The sequence below is a fragment of the Chelonia mydas genome, chromosome 1 (assembly GCF_015237465.2).
Source record: "Chelonia mydas isolate rCheMyd1 chromosome 1, rCheMyd1.pri.v2, whole genome shotgun sequence".
Taxonomy (NCBI): Eukaryota; Metazoa; Chordata; order Testudines; family Cheloniidae; genus Chelonia; species Chelonia mydas.
Window position 1 is genome coordinate 257,583,022 of NC_057849.1, and position 19,419 is coordinate 257,602,440.

Sequence of the window (19,419 nt, forward strand, 5' to 3'; positions counted from 1 at the left end):
TAGGTTGCAGAAGACTCAGTGTGTCAGAAAGCTGACTCCACTTCCTTAGTTTTGACATCAGGTTCTTGAGTGGCTGGTCAGTGGCCAAGCCATGCCAGTGCTGATTTGGTCAGAGCCAAAGTGGCCTCTACAGTCTGCAGACAATGTGCATCTTGGGGCAATTGAAAATGAATAGTAAATGAGCCGTGACTCTGACATGTACGTAAGTACACACAAAGTAGTACTGCTGAACTCAGTTTCCTGAGTCTGTTCATATTTTGATCCCTCAGTCCAATGGGATCTGCCTGTAAAATGTGCGAACGCAAACTCATTGCTGGTCTTAGGACTACTAATTTGGTTGACTTTAGGATTTTCCTTTCAAAGTTTGAACATTGTCTGGTGTTTGTTTACTATCATTTGGCTGTAAAAGACTTTGAAGATTTGGGTTTCAATTTGACTTTACCTGTCATTAAAAACAAAACAGAATGCCGTTATCCTTGTTCAAGTTCACCTCATATTTTTGTTTAATACTTAGTGCTAGTCTCCTGAGACAACCATTTTGTATTCTTCAGAAGTGAGAATCTTGGCAAATGATATATTTCAGGGTGGATTTGATTTAAATCACTAGTCAGGAAGACTCGATTTAATCATGGATTTCTACATAAAAGGGCGTTCTTGTTGGTTGTTATAACCTTAATACATATTCTTCACAACTCAGAGATGTAGGTTTCATTTTTAGAAGGTACACGCTATAAATTTAAGTGATTTATTTTGAAAACTTTTCAGATTAGTTTTGCAGCTATATCAGAAAATGAATGATTTTTTGGTTATTTCATTTACCAAAGGTAATTGAAGCAGATAGTCAACCTCCCAATGACTTCATAAATATCTCCAATTCAACAGGTTAATCATTAATATTTGGAGGCTTTTCTTGCCATGCTGTATTAGGAAGAGAACATCACCAGACAGACATCTAAATTTTTATTTAACTAAAACAACAACGTTATGTATTCTGAATTTTTTTCTTCAACAGCAAACATATAATATTTTAACAAAACTAGCATATGAATTTTTGAATTTAGTTAAACATTCAAGTTTTTTAAAATCAGGTTTGTTTTGTTAATTTTTAACTAAAATAGTTAAATGATATATTAAAAAAGAAAAATTAAATTGACTGTCAGCCAGGTCAACATGAGAAACTTAAAATACTGGCTTCTGCAGCTAACTCAGTCATCTTTGCCTTCATTTTCCTGTTTGTTCATAATCTGGAAAAGACAAACAAGCTTTCCTGCTTTTTCAGGTCCCAAACGATTTCTCAATTTGGAATGAATTAGTCCAAAGGAGAAAATATTCTTTCTACACCGGCAGAAGAAGCTACTGCTGTTAAAAGTGAGATTATCACTTCAACAGTCTCTGAATTAAAGTACTTAAGTGACTTCCACCAGTTCACCGGTGTGATTTTCTTTAAAACCTCATCAGCAAACATACATTGCTTGAATGGTTCACCCTTAGCCCTGAAGTTTGTTATAGTTGGCATTATGGAGGGATGATTGCTTAATGTCCATGTTATGGCCAACTCCTCTTCAGCAGTTAAGGTTTGACCCTGGTACCAAGTATTGAGCATATTTGCAAGAAAATGAGCTGGAGACGGTGCTTGTTCCATTTGGTTCTTTTAATACTTGTAATTTAACTCTGTCATTACATATTTCTCTTTTTTTAAGATCTCACTCAGTTCCTTTCAAATTTCAACAGCGTCAGCAATAAAACAGCTATTTCTCTGCATTTTGTTCAAGGCTACAGAAGCAGGCTTCAGGGTATTCAGCATGTGTTCAACATTTCTCTTCAGCCCAATGTTGAGGACTTTGGCTGTGACAGTGCCATCTATTTTTTTTCACCATTTTGTTCACAAACTCTCATCAGATTAGGCCAGTTCTTGATATAGTGCTCAAAACAGTCCACTACTGAGTTCCATCTCACATCTTATGGGAGAATTAGCTTGGTTCCCTCCACTTTTTTCAGAGGAGCTGCTGAAAAGTGGTTATGGAGGTATTTTACGATTTCAACAACATTGGCCTTTATTTGTGGAATACTGAAGTCTTTGGCTAGGAGGTGCATCAAATGAGCACTGCAACCGTATGCTATTAGCTTGGGACTCTCTTCTAAATGATTTCTTCTCATCTTGGATACATTTGCAGCATTGTCTGTGACCAAGCTGCGTACTAGACATTTGAATTTTTTTTCACAGTTTGTTATAGCTTTTACTGCTATTTCTTGTAAGTATTCTGCTGTGTGTGCATTTCCTGATGTATCAATTGTTTCTGTAAGGAACACATTCCCTTCTGTTGTCACACAAGCACATACAACAGGATCGTTGTGAACTTTGCTCCACCCATCAAGACTCAGGTTAACAATTTTACCCTCTAGACCTTTTGTACACTGCTCAATTTCTCTTTCATATGCTTTATCCAGCAATTAGCCTGCGACATCTGTTCCTTTGGGTGGACTGTATCCTGGTCTTAATGACTGAATCATGTTAATGAAATGTGGGTTCTCAATCCCACAGAAAAGAGAGTTTGTTGCATAAACAAACTGGTCAGTTTTTTCATCAATTACCTCTTTTTGTAATTTGCTGGTTCTTATCACAAACTTATCGATGGTTGTTTCTGGATGATGGAGATTTTTTTTTTTTCCTTTTTGCTACAGGTGATATACTGTGGCTGTGACATACATGATGTGACTGAAACACTATCATTGGCAGATAACTCTGAAACTGTAGAAAATTATGATCTTGAAGGTGGATAGTCTTCAGAATCCTGATGTTGAGGATGGATTGGCCTAAACAAAATAAGTCCAATGCAGTTATTTGATTGATATTACCATACTGCTCATTTAGTATTACTCATTGCGTTCACTGACACTCAGTTCTACTTTAAAGGTGAAATTGTAAAAGGAACATCTGCCTATTTCAGCTATTTTTTTATCACAACTGCATCTAAAATGATAATGTCATGGAGTAACAACTATGTTTTTGACTCAAACATGAAAATTCAAGAATAGTCCAGAAGGAAGACAGGCAATCCTTAAGAAAGAAGTATGAAATAAAAAAGTTTACCAACCTGAAGATCCTGCATGTTCAGACATGATCCTTTCGTCATCTTCAACGCAGCTTCCTCCTGAGAAGGAACACTTCTCATGATTGATGTTTCATTCGGGTAACCAGGCCTTGCATTTCTTTGTTGCACTGTTTGCATTTTGCATGCATGCCTGTCTTACCCACAGGTAGAGGAACTTCATTAAAATATTCCCAACTGGATCTCTTTGACAGCCTGCTGCCATTATAGGTTTTCCCTTCTAGTGAGAGAAGGGTATGGTAGTCAATGAAGGCTACACTCAAAGACCTCAAGACTTCTGGAATATGCTGCTCAAACAGCTTCGCTTTTGTTTCTACTGCCTGTCCCCCCGCTTTTCACATTTATCTCCAGACTTCTTCTCCTTGTCCAGATCTATTTCACCCCCAACAATCTTCTATTCATTGAACTTTTTGAAACTTTGCACTTTTAGAGAGAGGTAAGGGATTGACTCTATGTACACAAATTTGCAGAGGGACAATAAGGTTGAGGTCTGTTATTTCTCACCTCTATATTATTTATTTTAAAAACGTTACTGTTAACAAGTATGTTATCTCTGGAGACACAAATCCACAGTTTGAGAACTGCAAAACTAAGCCTCTATGGTGGTATCTTCTAGACTGAGCACTGAGTCCCATCGGGTAGATAATTCAGGTTAATCTTTCTATACAGAAGCCCCTGGAATCCCATAAGATTGGGTCTCCAATCCATGAACTATTGGAACTCATTTACAAAACTTTTCTTAAACATTACATGAATATATTGCCTCATACTATAGAATTTATAATCCCTGTTCCATGGTGAGAGATCTTTGAGCTATAGTTTTAATTAAGATTGGATTTTTTTAATAAAAATTTGAGGAAAAACCTATTTAAATTAAAAAATCTTGATGTTTTGATTTTTTTAAAAAATAATTAATTTTTATCCTCCCCGTTTGATAAGAGAAAATATTTATAATTTTGTATCTCTTAATGTTTAATGCCAAAAGGATGATCTCCCAGCCACCTTCCCACGATGTAGTATGATTTTGTTCTTGTTGTTTCTGCATGTACCTGTTAATTTCTTGCCTTTTGAGGAAATTTTTTTTGATTATTTTGTTGGTGCATTCTCCCTGCTTGAAAGGCTCATTTGGCATGACTACCAATGAGGGGTAGGGGTTGGCTTACATTTGTGGATGCTAGAGTTGTTCTTAGAGACCAGAAACCTTTAAGGCTTAGAATTCTGCCCTCATGTACTTATAAATGGAGATCTAGGAGGGAGAATCCCATGGGATTGTTAGATCTTCAGAGAAATGCTGAGTGATCTTTTCCTTGCATGAGGAAAAGCAAATATGGCTTTAGAATCCTGAAAACAAGAATTTCATGCTGATTTACAGGATTGGTGCGTACCTTAAATACCTTACACAGGCCTTTCCATGGAAAGGATGTCCCGTCATATTTTGAAGAGGGAGTTCTTCATGTTCAGGAATTTCCTGATTCAGTGACTTTCTGGCTTTTGTTCTGACTCGCTTAATAAGATGCACCATTCATGGACCACGTTCTCTTGCAAAATTTCACTGCTTTAATTCTCAGTTTTATTCCGCTAACCACCAGGAACGGCTCTCCAGGTCTTTGCTGGACCATGGATCTTAGCTTGTGAATCACATTTCCCTAGTTTCTGACCCTTCCTTACTAATCCTCTTAGGCTGACGCTAGGTAACTTGAGTGTTTTCTGGCTGATAGTCTCTCAACGTTTGACATTCTTTTTAGTCTTTTCAGGGTACCACATGTCCCTTTTATTGCTTTCCCAATTCTCTTGCCCTCTTGCTATTTTTAAGAGGCTTCTTCATTGTAATCCTTGCTGTTTCCTTTCACACACTGATATTTATTCTCAATAAGCAAGTGAAGTCCTTTCTGTTCCTTCTGATGTGAAATTGTATGAAGTTTAGGTCTGCCTTCTGGGAACGGTATGCTTAGCAGAATTAAGGGCCCCTTTTTCTCCTCTTAACTTCATCTGTAGAATAGTAACTAAATTACAAGACTGTCAAAAAGAAGGCGCTATTGAAAGATCCACTGTTGAAGTATAATGCAAGGCCTATCCTTTGCACAAACTTCCCCCAAATAATGGAGGCTAAAGGATGGTCTGTTTACACTTCACTGCAGCAATTAATGAAGTAATAAGGGAGTGCTGTAAAGTAGAAGCAAAATTCTTGCCCAAAAGGCCTATAGTTTTATCTGTGGTGCTTGGATACTGCAGTGATAGGGGCATTAAAATTTTAAATAGAACTGAAATTGCTTCATCTTAGTCCACCCAAGTAACTCTTCTCTTGCTAATCCCCAGCAGCAAAACTTCCAGAAGGCTTCTTTTGATGGTTTACTTTTCATTTCTGAAGTAATGCTTACTTCCAAGGCTGCAAATACTAAGGTCTTGCAACTTGGTTACGGTATCATTGTGATCTCTATTGAGAAAGTATCTAATGGAATTCAGCCTTTCAGACTTAACCTGCTTCTTATGTCTGCTACTAATTCTTCAATTTTAATATTTTAGCGAGGACTGCTGTGGTCATATTCTTTGGCTTTCAGTAGAGTTGGCACTTCCCCTTAATCAGCATTGCAACAGTGTGAAAATAGTGTATTGGCAACACTATCAGCTGTCTAACAAAGTCTTGAATAATTTCTCTTTGAAAGTAAAGTAAAATATCTGCTATAATAGAGCATTCATGAAATGAAATTTCTTTTAAGAAGGGTTAAAATTAAACTTGATCGCTAACTATTTTATAGTGTCCACTATAATATAGTGTCCAACTGTAAACGTTAGGCAGCATGCTCCTTAGTCATTAAAATACTATGAATTCATAATAGGTGATCTTTTGTGTAAACACTTCTTGGTTTATATTTAACACTGTAAAAATAATATGCCAATCACTATGACTCAGTACAGATTAAGAGATGCATAGTACCTATGGCATATCTCAAGTATTTGTGATCTTCCTAGATAAGAAAACTTGGGGCTGTTGTAATGTATCTTGGCAATGACATTCCAAGTATCTCCGAGCATGCAAACTGTCTGAAACTAAAATGCCAGTTTATTACCTTAATGGTGACACTGCATAGCCACATGAGATGGGTTTGATTCCCGATCCTGCTGTCTTTCACTCTTACATATCCTTCCTGTATAGGGAAGGAATGGTTTACATTGCTTATAATTCTACTCTTTGCAGCCAAATAGGCTCATAGTGGGCGTTACCCAGTGAAGATCCATTGAATTTTGTAACTTTGTTTTGGTTCTCAAAATTGGGATAATATTTTAAGGTGACCAGCAAAAGAAGGGAAAAAGGACATCTCCTTTTAGCTACTCCATGATTTATAAAGGAAGTCTTCTGTTTGCTTTTACACTAGAAGTGCAGGTTGCGCCTATTCAAAAAATGCCTGACTTAGGCATTGTCTACATTGGCAATTGAACAACAAAACTTTTCTTTCAGAGATGTTACCTCCCACCCCCGTAAGACAAAAGTTTGCCGACGAAAAGCGCTGGTATGAACAGCGCTTTGTCAGCAGGAGCGCTCTCCTGCCGACAAAGCTACCGCCACTTGTTGAGGGTGGAAGTTTTTTGTCGGTGGGAGAGCTCTTCCGCCAACAAACAGCTACACTGTGCGCCTTGTAGTGGCACTGCTGTGTTGCTACAAGGTGTGTAATATAGACAAAGCCTTAGTTAAGTGAAAGCTGAGAAATTGAGGGGAAGGGATTTTTAATGATTCAAAACTTTATTTTTTGACTATTAAAACCTATTTAACTTCAGTGACCAACACTTTGGAAAAGGACATCATTGTTAAAAATCTAAAACTCCCGCACTTACAGAGCGAGAGCTCACAAACATGCTCTGAGACATCCAGTAGGTCCTCCCGCAAAATTGCCTTATGTGGGGTTGGGAGTGAGGCATTTTTCATGCATCATAAAGAAACAAAGGTGTCATATCATTAAAAGTTTTTGAAGTTTTAGAGGTGGTCTGCAGGAAGGCGAGCTGGCAACTTCAAATACTAGCGGATGCTCTAATATTGCTCCAGTAGTCAATGTGAAGGTGTGTTATTCATCTAACATAGACCCTTGGTTATTTTGTTCTGGTTTATCTTCAGATCTCATTAGTTGATCTGAATTTTTAAAAACTTCTTTTGTTTTTTTTTCTTCTAGATTTTGGATCCCTCTTTGATCTGGAACACGATTTGCCAGATGAACTAATCAGCTCCACAGATTTGGGACTTACCAACGGTGGTGACATTAATCAGCTGCAAACCAGTCTTGGCATGGCACAAGATGCTGCATCTAAACATAAGCAGCTGTCTGAACTGCTGCGGGCTGGTAGTTCCCCAAACCTCAATATGGGGGTTGGGGGACCAGGCCAAGGCATGGCAAGTCAAACCCAACAGAACAGTCCTGGAATGGGAATCTTAAACAGCATAGTTAAAAGCCCCATGCCACAGGCAGGGTTGACGTCTCCAAATATGGGGATGGGTACAAGTGGACCAAATCAAGGTCCTTCAGCCCAGTCAACTGCAGGAATGATGCCCGCAGTAAATAGTCCAGTTAATCAGCCTGGCATGGGAATGAACACAGGGATGAATGCTGGCATGAATCCTTCGATGCTGGCTGCAGGCAATGGACAGGGGATGATGCAAGGGCAAGTCATGAACGGTTCAATTGGAGCAGGAAGAGGGCGACCCAACATGCCATATCCAAATCCAGGAATAGGTAATGCTGGTAACTTGTTGGCTGAGACACTGCAGCAAGGTTCTCCCCAGATGGGAGGACAGACAGGACTGAGAGGGCCACAACCTGGAGCAATGAACAAGGTAGGAAAAGCTTGGTTACTTTACTTATTCCATGTGGTAACTTTAACATTTATAAGAACTAAGGTAGAAAACTCATTATTGACTGTCTTCAAAACCCCTATTATAAGGGAACACTTCCTTCTAGATAATTTGGTGCAAAAGAATTTTTGGCATTAGAGGCATTCAAAGGAGTTATATAAAGGTGAGAATTACAGAACTTATAAGAAGGTACATTCATTAGAGACATGTACCAATATTGCTGGATGAAGGTGTCTGTTACTTTTTTAAAAAGTGTTAATTTTTTACGTTGTCATCACTACCACTCTAAATTAAACTAAAGATTCTCTGATGTATTTTGATCTGAGAATGTAGATTTTATTCCTGTCCATAAATACGTTCCTTGGTGGAACAAGTGGGTTTGAGACTTTTTTATTAAACATTGACTTAAATTTCTATGGACCCATATTGGAATTCTTACTGGGTAAGTGTTAGACCTGTCCAATTTGAGATAAAATTTGGACGACTCATTCCAAGGTGAGGGAATAAACTGGAAAGCAGGAAAAAAAGAAAACATTTTTGGGTAAATGGGGAGGAAATGAGTTTTTAATACTGAGATGAGGAAAAGAGTAAAAAGGAGTTGTACTGGGCCGTTTTGACAATGGAAATGATATGGCGTGACAGAGTAGAAACTACAAATAGGCATTTCCCTTCTCCTCAGAAATATTCTGACCTGGAATATTTTTCCAAGCTTTGGGTTCAACTCTAAAATCAGAAGTCAGAACAATCAGTCAACTATTATGCAATTTCCATCCAGAGTGAATTATATCATGGCTTGGTCAAAGCGGGAAAGTTATTCTAAAAAACACTTTAGAGAGAGATTTATTCAGATGCTGTAATCGAAATGAAAATTTTGGAAGCTTATTGGGTTGGGATGCTTTTCTCCAGCCACCTTATTCCATAAAAAGCACCCTTAAACTTTAATAAAATAAAAATAATTAAAAAAATGAAACCCCAAACTTAGAATATTAGTCTGTAATGTGGACTAGATCTTAACTAGTATTAATAAAATGGTCTGAAATAATTGCCTTATGAATATCCTAAGAAATAAACTTCACCCTGTGAGCTTCATGTAGTAGTAAATACGGTAGGTACCCAGTAGGTGGAAGCATATCTAACAGTGAGCTGTCCTTTGACTGTTGATTTTTAATATTAATCTTGTAGACTAAGATCACTTGGACTGTTTGGTAAACATGACCATTACAAAAGGGTGGGTTGCAATATATAGTTCAAATGGTGCTGTAAAAAGGAAATTAAACATAATTGTTCAATGTAACTGAAATTTCTCTGTGTGCAGAGTTAGAAGCATATCAAAACAACTATACAGAAAGGAATTTTGATGCATTGTTCTCTGTAGTCCAATGTGGAATCTTATTTCAAGTTAAAAATTGACACTGACTAATTTCAAGATTAATACATTGCAGTTCAAGATGGATTTTAATTACTAGATTTAAGTATCAATAAAAGTTGATCAAATTTCAAAACATCTGTTTAATTTGGAGAAAATCTTTCCTAAGATTGCAAGGTCAGTCTTTGAATTGATATAGTTAACTTATACTGTCCCCAACCTGTTTCGACCTAAGCCCTGAAGTGTGCTTTGTGGATCCGAATAAGGAGGGAAATCATTTCAAATTTGATCTAGTTGCTTGCTTTTTGGGATTTCAAATCAAATACATCAGTGCAGTATGTGGAGCGCTTTTAATTTGCTAGCTGAGTTGATAGAAATATATTTGTATAGGGTTTAACATGGAGAGAGAAACCTTAGCTATAAAGATACATGGAATTTGTTTGAGCCTATGTTTCAATGTCTTGTTTGATTGTAATATACGTTGCTCATAAAGTAGCTGAACTGCATGATAAGAAGGAACAGTCTGAAATGGAGGCTGAAATTCCAGAATGTCTTCATTTGGTTTAGTTGTTGGCAGGGAGCCGATGTTTCACTACTTACAGTGGAGTTAGCAGAAGCTAATAACAGTAATATCTCTGACCATTGTATCTTTCCACCCATCTGCCCTCATCATTCCTACCTCCAAATCTTCAAAAAATAGATGGAAAAGGAAATTAAACATAATTGTTAAATATAACTTTTTATTGGCTGTTTAAAAATATTTTGGTAAATTGCAGTGGTAGAGTTTTTCTAACCTGGGAGCCTGGATTTACTAATGTGTAGTGGCTCTTCAGTTTGTGTAGCAGAAATAGTTGTATTTTTGCTTTGAAGGCCTGTTGTTGCTCTATGGAGTTAGTGAAACATTTCCTCTGTGATGTTTAACTGGTGATGTAGTGGATCAGGGGTGTGCCTAGGAGGAGCCAGCAGAACTTAGGAAGTGGGAAGGGAGCTAGCACAGGGTGTGCATTGCCTGAATGTGCCTGCTGCTAGCTGTGTTCGATTTAGGTGTAAGGTGGGAGTCAAAGTTCACCTATTGTTCTTGCAACAGGAATTTGAAGGCCATCTGTTCTATTTACACCTACTGAGACTGTTTCAAATGTAAGCATTTTAAGGACATTTACAAGTTAAAATTTTGATTTTGATGGATTGTGTTGATGTATGAAGGATTTTTAAAAATACAGGAAATAGGTAAAATTTTATTCATTTGTATTACATAAGTCCTACAACTTAAGTTAGGTGCATAAATCCAGAATTCTTCAGTTCAGCAAATGCCCCACTTTGTAAAAGTCCATATACTTGTTTTGCAAGGTAGTATCTTCAAGTCTGCATCAAACTTATTTCTAAACAAATACCCTAGTTTCAGTATGAAGAGGAAACTTTTTTACCAAGGTTCCGTGATATTGAATATGCAGGGTGCCGGCTTCGCAATCCTGTGGAAGAAAGCCTGGCACACCCTTCAGGACAGACAGATTTGTTTTAAAAATTTTCCTGAGCTGAACTTAATTGCATGTTATTACCAAGCTTGTTGGGATGCTTGTTTGGAGATAGGATTGTGTGCTTGGAACAGAATTGCTCTAAATTTACAGAGGATTATCCTTTTTGATAGCTACCTGGACTTTATCTTCATGACCAAAGGTTTGGTCTCACCTCCTGAATAAAGTTGGGCTTAGGAGTAAGGCGGTTATTTGAGTCTTATTTGTCTTTAGGAGCCTAGATATACCAGCCTTGAATTGGACAAGTTTCCAATTGGTATTTTATAAATTCACAAGTCAAATAATATCTATACTATCCCAACTCCATCAGCCCTGAGCCAGTTAATCGTCAACAAAATACTCCTTTTATTCTGCCTCTTTGGCTGTTCAGCAGCTTGCTGTTAGCACCATGTTGCCTGCTCTACTCATGTTCTTATTCAGAGTGGGAAGGTGTTTCATAGGCAAATGTGATAATTTGTGTATTTCTTTGGTGGTGGTTGCACTCTGCTGTCCTGCGTGCCCCAAATCTGAAGGCCAAGTCATGTCAGCCATTCGAAGTAAAATATTTTTAATTTCTGTTCAAAGAAATTTGTTTTCTCCTAGTATGAAAAGGAGATGAAAGACTAGTCAGTCCTGGTACATCATGGACACAGATTAGAACGCTTCATTTGTGTGTAAAGCTTTACATCTGTTGGAAATATTTTTAAATAGTTGTGGTTGAGTAGTCCTCAAATCATCTGATTCAGTACATAATTTTGGGAGTATACAAAGCTCAGAAGTTAGGCTGTTTAAAAACATGGGGCAAACTTGTTCAGATCACTTTGTAAAAATCTAGATTTGGTTTATGTTAGAGGATGGTAACTTGGCTTGGTCCCTACCTTACCAACAAACAAAACTTTTAAAAGGTAGAATTCCAGTTGTAACTGAATGAAGTAAAGATACTCTTAATTTTGTAGAAAGAACATATTTTTTTTCCCTCAACTTAAATACATCCCAACTGAAATTATGCCAAAGCACCTTTATTAGAATCCTGCAGGTAACGTGATTTTAAAATGACTTGAGTCTTATGAATTGTGGTGTCCAAAGCTGGAAGAAGGGGAAAGATGAATTATTATAGTAGATGTGGAACTTCTGAAGTTGGTGCAGTTAAGGGACATAATAGAAATCTTCTTCTCATTGGCATCTTAAACCACACTTTTAGGGTTGATATTTTGGCTATAGTATTGCTATGCCCTCTTAAATAGCTGCTGTTTTCTATCCCAAAATGTGGATACTTCAGTAGTGGGTGGATTATGTGTGAAGTGCTTGCGGATGAAGGGTGCTTTTATGATTGTATGTTGATCCAATTAAAGAATTAAAATTCACTCTTAGCTGGGTGTGTAACCCCCCCCCCCGGGGGGGGGGGTAGGGGAGGAGAAAAATCTGGCTAATAGTCTGCTTTCCCAAGCAGTATCAGAGGTAGGCAGGCGTTCATGTGGGAGCGTTGGAACTCTGGAGACCCTTGCTTTTACTGCAGCCAGCAGGCTCTTAGGGTTGGTAGGACAGAACCTCTTCTAGAGGCACTGGTGAGGTAGTGTTATTTATTAGGCATTGTCTAAATATAAAGGGAAGGGTAAACCCTTTAAATCCCTCCTAGCCAGAGGAAAAACCCTTTCACCTGTAAAGGGTTAAGAAGCTAAGATAACCTCGCTGTCACGTGACCAAAATGACCAATGAGGAGACAAGATACTTTCAAAGCGGGGGGTGAGGGATGGGGAGAAACAAAGGTTCTCTCTGTCTGTGTGATGCTTTTGCCGGGACCAGAGCAGGAATGCAGGTCAGAACTCCTGTAAAGAGTTAGTAAGCAATCTCGTTAGATATGCATTAGATTCTATTTTGTTTAAATGGCTGATAAAATAAGTTGTGCTGAATGGAATGTATATTCCTGTTTTTGTGTCTTTTTGTAACTTAAGGTTTTGCCTAGAGGGATTCTCTGTTTTGAATCTGATTACCCTGTAAGGTATTTACCATCCTGATTTTACAGAGGTGATTCTTTTACTTTTTCTTTAATTAAAATTCTCTTTTAAGAACCTGATTGCTTTTTCATTGTTCTTAAGATCCAAGAGTTTGGGTCTGTGTTCACCTATGCAAATTGGTGAGGATTTTTGTCAAGCCTTCCCCAGGAAAGAGGGTGTAGTGCTTGGGGGGATATTTTTTTTGTGGGGGAGACGTTTCCAAGTGGGCACTTCCCCTGTTTTGTGTAACACTTCGGTGGTGGCAGCGTTTAACCTAAGCTGGCAAGAATAAGCTTAGGGGGTCTTTCATGCAGGTCCCCACATCTGTACCCTAGAGTTCAGAGTGGGGAAGGAACCTTGACATGGTGGCAGAGCGGTGGGATTAATTTGAAATCATTTTGAGATTTTTTTTTTTCAACCAGAAGCACAGAAGGATTTTAAAAGATTTTAAAGGGTTTTGTAAAAGGGGACAAAGCAACAAGCATAACAAAAGGGATTTGTCTTTTGTGAGCTGGAGTTTCTCTACCTAAAGGCAGGATAGTTAACCTCCTGCGGGGAAATTCACAAGTCTTCACAGACCTGAAGTTTTTTTTAGCTAAGAGCAACTAGAGGGTTTTCCTGTCTATTTGCCTGGAGACAAAGGTGTTAGGTTTTTTTTAAAGGATTTTTCTGTAGGCTGACGATGACTATCAGAGAACATAGGTATCAGTTTACAGCACAACCTATTTTTTTTTTTGACAAGCCAAGTTTTTTGTTTGTTTTGTTTTTATTTCTAACTCTCGGGTGTAAACTTAGTTAAAAACAGAGAGGCAAACATGATAGAGCACGAGGCAGAAACAGCCAAAGAGGCTGTCCACAGGAGAGCTATGGAGGCTGCGAAAGAGGCAGAAAAAACCAAGAGGCTGCCCACAGGAGAGCTGTGGAGGCAGAAAAAAACCAAGCTGTCCACAGGAGAGCTGCGGAGGCAAAGGAAAAAGAAATGGAGGAGAAGGAAAAAGAGAGGAAGCATAAACTGGAGTTGGAGAAGGTGAGGGCTGAGTGGAATCTACTGGATAACCCTAACAATCCTTTGCCAACAATCCACAAATGGGAGCGACAATGTCCACAGTATGATGAATCCAGTGATATTGCTGAATATTTTCTCACCTTTGAGAGACTGTGCACTCTCCATAAAATTCCTGAAGCTCACAAGATGACTACATTGGTTGCAAAATTGACTGGAAGAGCTCTGGACATAATCAATAAGATGCCTATTGATGAGGCTTCTGACTATAATAAGTTCAAGGATTTGGTTTTAAAGCAATTTCAAATTACTTCTGAAACATAGAGTAAAATTTTGAACCCTTAAGAGAGGGGCTGGACTAAGTAATGTGGCTTATCTAAACAAGATGAAGGATCTGTTAGATAAATGGGTCAAAGGAAAGGGTGTCACTAGCTTTGATGGAATGTGTGATTTGATAGCTCAGGAGCAATTCCTGAATATGTCTAAGGAGGAAATAAAACAGTGTTTATGGGATAAGGAAATGGATTCAGCAGAAAGTCTTGCTTCTTATGCTGATCGATACGAGCAGTCCCAGACCGCCAGAGAGGTGGGGCAAGCCAGAACAAAACGGGTGGAGGGAGGAGAGAGGAACAACCCTGGTTGCAGTTGAAGCAGATACCCGAAGGGACACTCTCAGACCACACCCTACTACCGGGGGCAGCCCAAGGCCCCAACTACACACCAAGGAATACTCCAGACACCTTATCGTCCTGCCACACCGTTCTCCAGCAACCCACCTCGCCCCAGTGACCCGTCAGCTGGACGATGTTTTAAATGTAACGAGCCGGGGCATGTAAAGGCCAGCTGCCCCAAGAACCCCAACAGATTACAGTTCATTGCACCAGAATCACACCAGAGGTCCTCAGGCCCAGATACCCTTGGAGTGGAGGGAAACTGTGAGAGTGGGCGGGAAGAGGGTCAACACATGGAGGGACACTGGAGCACAAGTGTCGGCTATCCAGGCTTCCTTAGTGGACCCCAGTTTGATCAACCCAGAGATCGAAGTGACAATTCAACCCTTCAAGTCCAACTCTTTCAGTTTGCCTACAGCCAACTTGCCTGTGCAGTACAAGGGCTGGTCAGGAACGTGGACTTTTGCAGTCTTTGATTATCCCATCCCCATGCTGCTGGGGGAAGACTTGGCCAATTATCTGAAGGTAGCCGAGAGGGTGGGAATGGTCACCTGCAGCCAGACGAAGCAAGCTGTCACGCCTAGCTCTGTTCTGGAAACTTCTACCAGGACTCGGTCAGAGGTGATGGAACCGGACCGCATGCCAACGTCTGCAACAGCAGTAGTGGATCCAATCCCAGAGACCCAGACAGAGCCAGCCCCAGAACCGGAACTGGTGGAACAACCAGCACCTGAACCATTGCCAGCACTGAATCCAGTACTTGCAACCCCAACACCAGAGGGCCCCACCGAACCTGGCAGCAGCCAATAACTCTACACAAGAGGCTCAGCCGGAGCCTGAACCCCAGCGGAGAGCGGTTCACAGTCAACGGAAACAGCCCCATCCCCTACATTGCTTCCAGAGGGACCAAGCCTAGGTCCACAATCCAATGAGGAACTGATGTCTCCAGCATCAAGGGAACAGTTCCCGACCCAACAGGAAGCAGATGAAAGCCTCCAGAGAGCTTGGATGGTGGCACCGAGCAACCCACCGCCTCTCAGCTCTTCTAATCGATCCAGAGAATTAAAGGTTTGTCAGTTTACAGCTCAGGGAGGAGATGAGGCTAAGTGGCCTGAAGGTGTCTACTACGAAGGGAAAAGTGCTGGTGGTGTGGAAGAGGTGAACCTCTCCATGACCCTTGGGCATATGCAGCGACAGCAGATCAAGCTGTGCACTAGCTACGCGCTGACATTCTCAGCCACCCCAGGACTGACTGAACAGGCATACCACTCCATTGACACAGGTAAAGCTCACCCAATTAAAGTCCCACCTTACCGGATGTTTCCTCAAGCTAAAACTGCTCTAGATCGGGAGATCCAGGATATGCTACAGATGGGAGGTAATCCGCCCCTCTGGCAATGCATGGGCATTTCCAGTGGTTCTAGTTCCCAAACCAGATGGGGAGATACGTTTCTGCGTGGACTACCGTAAGCTAAATGCTGTAACTTGTCCAGACAACTATCCAGTGCCACGCACAGATGAACTATTAGAGAAACTGGGACGGGCCCAGTTCATCTCTACCTTGGACTTAACCAAGGGGTACTGGCAGGTACCGCTAGATGAATCTGCCAAGGAAAGGTCAGCCTTCACCACATGTTGGGCTGTATGAATTTAATGTACTCCCTTTTGGGCTGCGGAATGCACCCGCCACCTTCCAAAGACTTGTAGATGGTCTCCTAGCGGGATTAGGAGAATATGCAGTCGCCTACTTTGACGATGTGGCCATATTTTCGGATTCCTGGGAGAACACATGGAACATCTACAAAAAGTCTTCAAGCGCATAAGGGAGACAGGACTAACTGTTAAGGCTAAGAAGTGTCAAATAGGCCTAAACAGAGTGACTTACCTTGGACACCAGGTGGGTCAAGGAACTATCAACCCCCTACAGGCCAAAGTGGATGCTCTCCAAAAGTGGCCTGTCCCAAAGTCAAAGAAATAGGTCCAATCCTTCTTAGGCTTGGCCGGATATTACAGGCGATTTGTACTGCACTACAGCCAAATCGCCGCCTCACTGACAGACCTAACCAGAAAGAAACAGCCAAATGCCGTTCAGTGGACCGAAGAGTGTCAGAAGGCCTTTAACCAACTTAAAGCGACACTCATGTCTGACCCTGTGCTAAGGACCCCAGACTTTGACAAACTATTCCTAGTAACCACAGATGCGTCTGAGCGTGGTGTGGGAGCAGTTTTAATGCAGGAAGGACCGGATCAGGAATTCCAACCTGTAGTGTTTCTCAGCAAGAAGCTGTCTGAGAGGGAAAGCTACTGGTCAGTCAGTGAAAAAGAATGTTACGCCATTGTCTAAGCTCTGGAAAAGCTACGCCTATACGTTTGGGGACGGCGTTTCCACCTGCAAACCGACCATGCCGCGCTACAGTGGCTTCATACCGCCACGGGAAATAACAAAAAACTTATTCAGTGGAGGTTAGCTCTCCAAGATTTTGATTTCGACATCCAGCACATCTCAGGAGCTTCTAACAAAGTGGCTGATGCACTCTCCCGTGAAAGTTTCCCGGAATCAGCTGGCTAAAATCGTCCTTGAGATGTGGAAAATATTGTTAGTCTTTATATACTTGGTAGTATATTTAGAGGTGCATGTGTCTTATTAACTCTGTTTTCTCCTAGAGCTCCAGGAAGAAATCAGTCAGCGTTTCACCCTATCTGTGATTTGGGGGGCATGTCATAAATATAAAGGGAAGGGTAAACTCCTTTAAATCCCTCCTGGCCAGAGGAAAAACCCTTTCACCTGTAAAGGGTTAAGAAGCTAAGATAACCTCGCTGGCACGTGACCAAAATGACCAATGAGGAGACAAGATACTTTCAAAGCGGGGGGTGAGGGATGGGGAGAAACAAAGGTTCTCTCTGTCTGTGTGATGCTTTTGCCGGGACCAGAGCAGGAATGCAGGTCAGAACTCCTGTAAAGAGTTAGTAAGCAATCTCGTTAGATATGCATTAGATTCTGTTTTGTTTAAATGGCTGATAAAATAAGTTGTGCTGAATGGAATGTATATTCCTGTTTTTGTGTCTTTTTGTAACTTAAGGTTTTGCCTAGAGGGATTCTCTGTTTTGAATCTGATTACCCTGTAAGGTATTTACCATCCTGATTTTACAGAGGTGATTCTTTTACTTTTTCTTTAATTAAAATTCTCTTTTAAGAACCTGATTGCTTTTTCATTGTTCTTAAGATCCAAGAGTTTGGGTCTGTGTTCACCTATGCAAATTGGTGAGGATTTTTATCAAGCCTTCCCCAGGAAAGGGGGTGTAGTGCTTGGGGGGATATTTTTTTTGTGGGGGAGACGTTTCCAAGTGGGCACTTCCCCTGTTTTGTGTAACACTTTGGTGGTGGCAGCGTTTAACTTAAGCTGGTAAGAATAAGCTTAGGGGGTCTTTCATGCAGGTCCCCACATCTGTACCCTAGAGTTCAGAGTGGGGAAGGAACCTTGACAGGCATCTACTACCAGAGGCTGATATGAAATATGAAGCGCAAGACTAGTGTCCAAGGTCAGCAGCCCAGGATAAAGAGTAAGGCTAAACATCTCATCAGAGTTTTGCCATTGATACTTGCTGGTTGTGTCTACTCATATTTTGTATTGGTCTTTCAGCATAACAGGTATTGGATAAACTTCTCAAACTTGGTTACCTGTTTTCTTTAAATATAAAAGTTGTCATTCAGCATTTGTTTACAGAATTAGTTTTCCTTGGTATAATTCATCCATTATTAATAAGGATATAATTTTGTCACGGAGGTCACAGATTCCCTCACTTTAATGGACCTCCGTGACTTCTTTAGCTTCAACCCCTGCCAGAGTGATGGCTGGTGGGGCTTGAGCAGTGGGCCGGTGGTCAGCTGCCAGGACTTGTGACAAAACTTTACCTTACTCATGAATAAATGGCCACAGAAGTTCACCAATATGCGAGTGTACTAGGGCATCTACTATAGCTACCACTGATGGATGTGCTTTTGATGTTAGTACAGTGGTGGGAAATTAAGAAAAATGTGAGGGTAGACAGCTCCTTTCCCTGTCCATGCTTCCTTCTTTCCTTGCTGGCTGGCTGATGTCTACGTTTTCTGTGACTACAGCAGTGACAGCTGGTAGGAGGTAGCTGTGGTAGTCCTCATTTTCAGCTAGGTTTGTGGATTGTTTGAAGTGGTCCCTCGCTCTCAAGTTGGGAGGGAGACCACTCCGCCTTGCTGTGTCAGGTAACAGCACTCGGTTTTGGGTCTTGCTGGCAGGGCTGAGCAGTAAGAATTCTATAGCTCTGTAGCTGCTTAGCAGAGGCAAACAACAAGTAAAAGTTTGGTGCTCTAGTCCCCTTGGGTGGGGCAGAATAATGAGCAGTCTTTAGCCCACAGCCTCCTAGCTGGGGCTAGCAGTAACTAACAGTCTAAAGCTCTGGCTCTTTGGGCGGGGCAGAGCAGGGGACAGGCGTTCGCCTAAGCCTCCTGGCTAAGGTAGCCAGCCCACACACAGTCTAAAGCTCACTGTCTCCTGATGGGGGCAAGCCACAAGCCAAGCACAGGCCTTCTGGCCTATGGGTGCAAAGGCTGCCACCCCAAGGGTGGGGTTGGCAGTAAGGGGGGGTAGGAGGACCCCAGGCCATCCGACTACACCAGATCCCAGCCCAGGGCCAAAACAGTGGCGGAGTGTTCCGCCACTGGGTCAGCAGGGATTCAGGCTGCAACATGCTGACCCCTGCTCCAGCTACAAAACTGGACTAAAATCTGGTTTCCCTGGGTTACTTCCAACTAGTCTGGAGATGCGGTTATGTAGTCCAAGTGTCCTCTGTTTCCTTAGGGTCTATTGTGGATAGCAGTCCCGGCAACTCCTCTCCAGGGTCTGTCTCCTCTGGAGGTAGAGTGCTGCACTGCTTGGGCTCGTCTGTG

At 41.0% G+C, this 19,419-nt stretch overlaps 1 protein-coding gene across 7 annotated transcripts in view; it reads left to right on the forward strand.

Annotated features, from left to right (window-relative positions):
• The window catches only part of EP300 (E1A binding protein p300), a 132,677-nt gene that overhangs the window by 15,294 nt on the left and 97,964 nt on the right, over positions 1 to 19,419 (forward strand). For all 7 annotated transcript variants that reach the window (XM_037882383.2, XM_037882403.2, XM_037882395.2 and 4 more), the window contains exon 2: positions 7,274 to 7,932. In XM_037882383.2, coding sequence (XP_037738311.1) covers positions 7,274 to 7,932 — 659 coding nt within the window. The remainder of the gene's footprint in view (positions 1 to 7,273; positions 7,933 to 19,419) is intronic.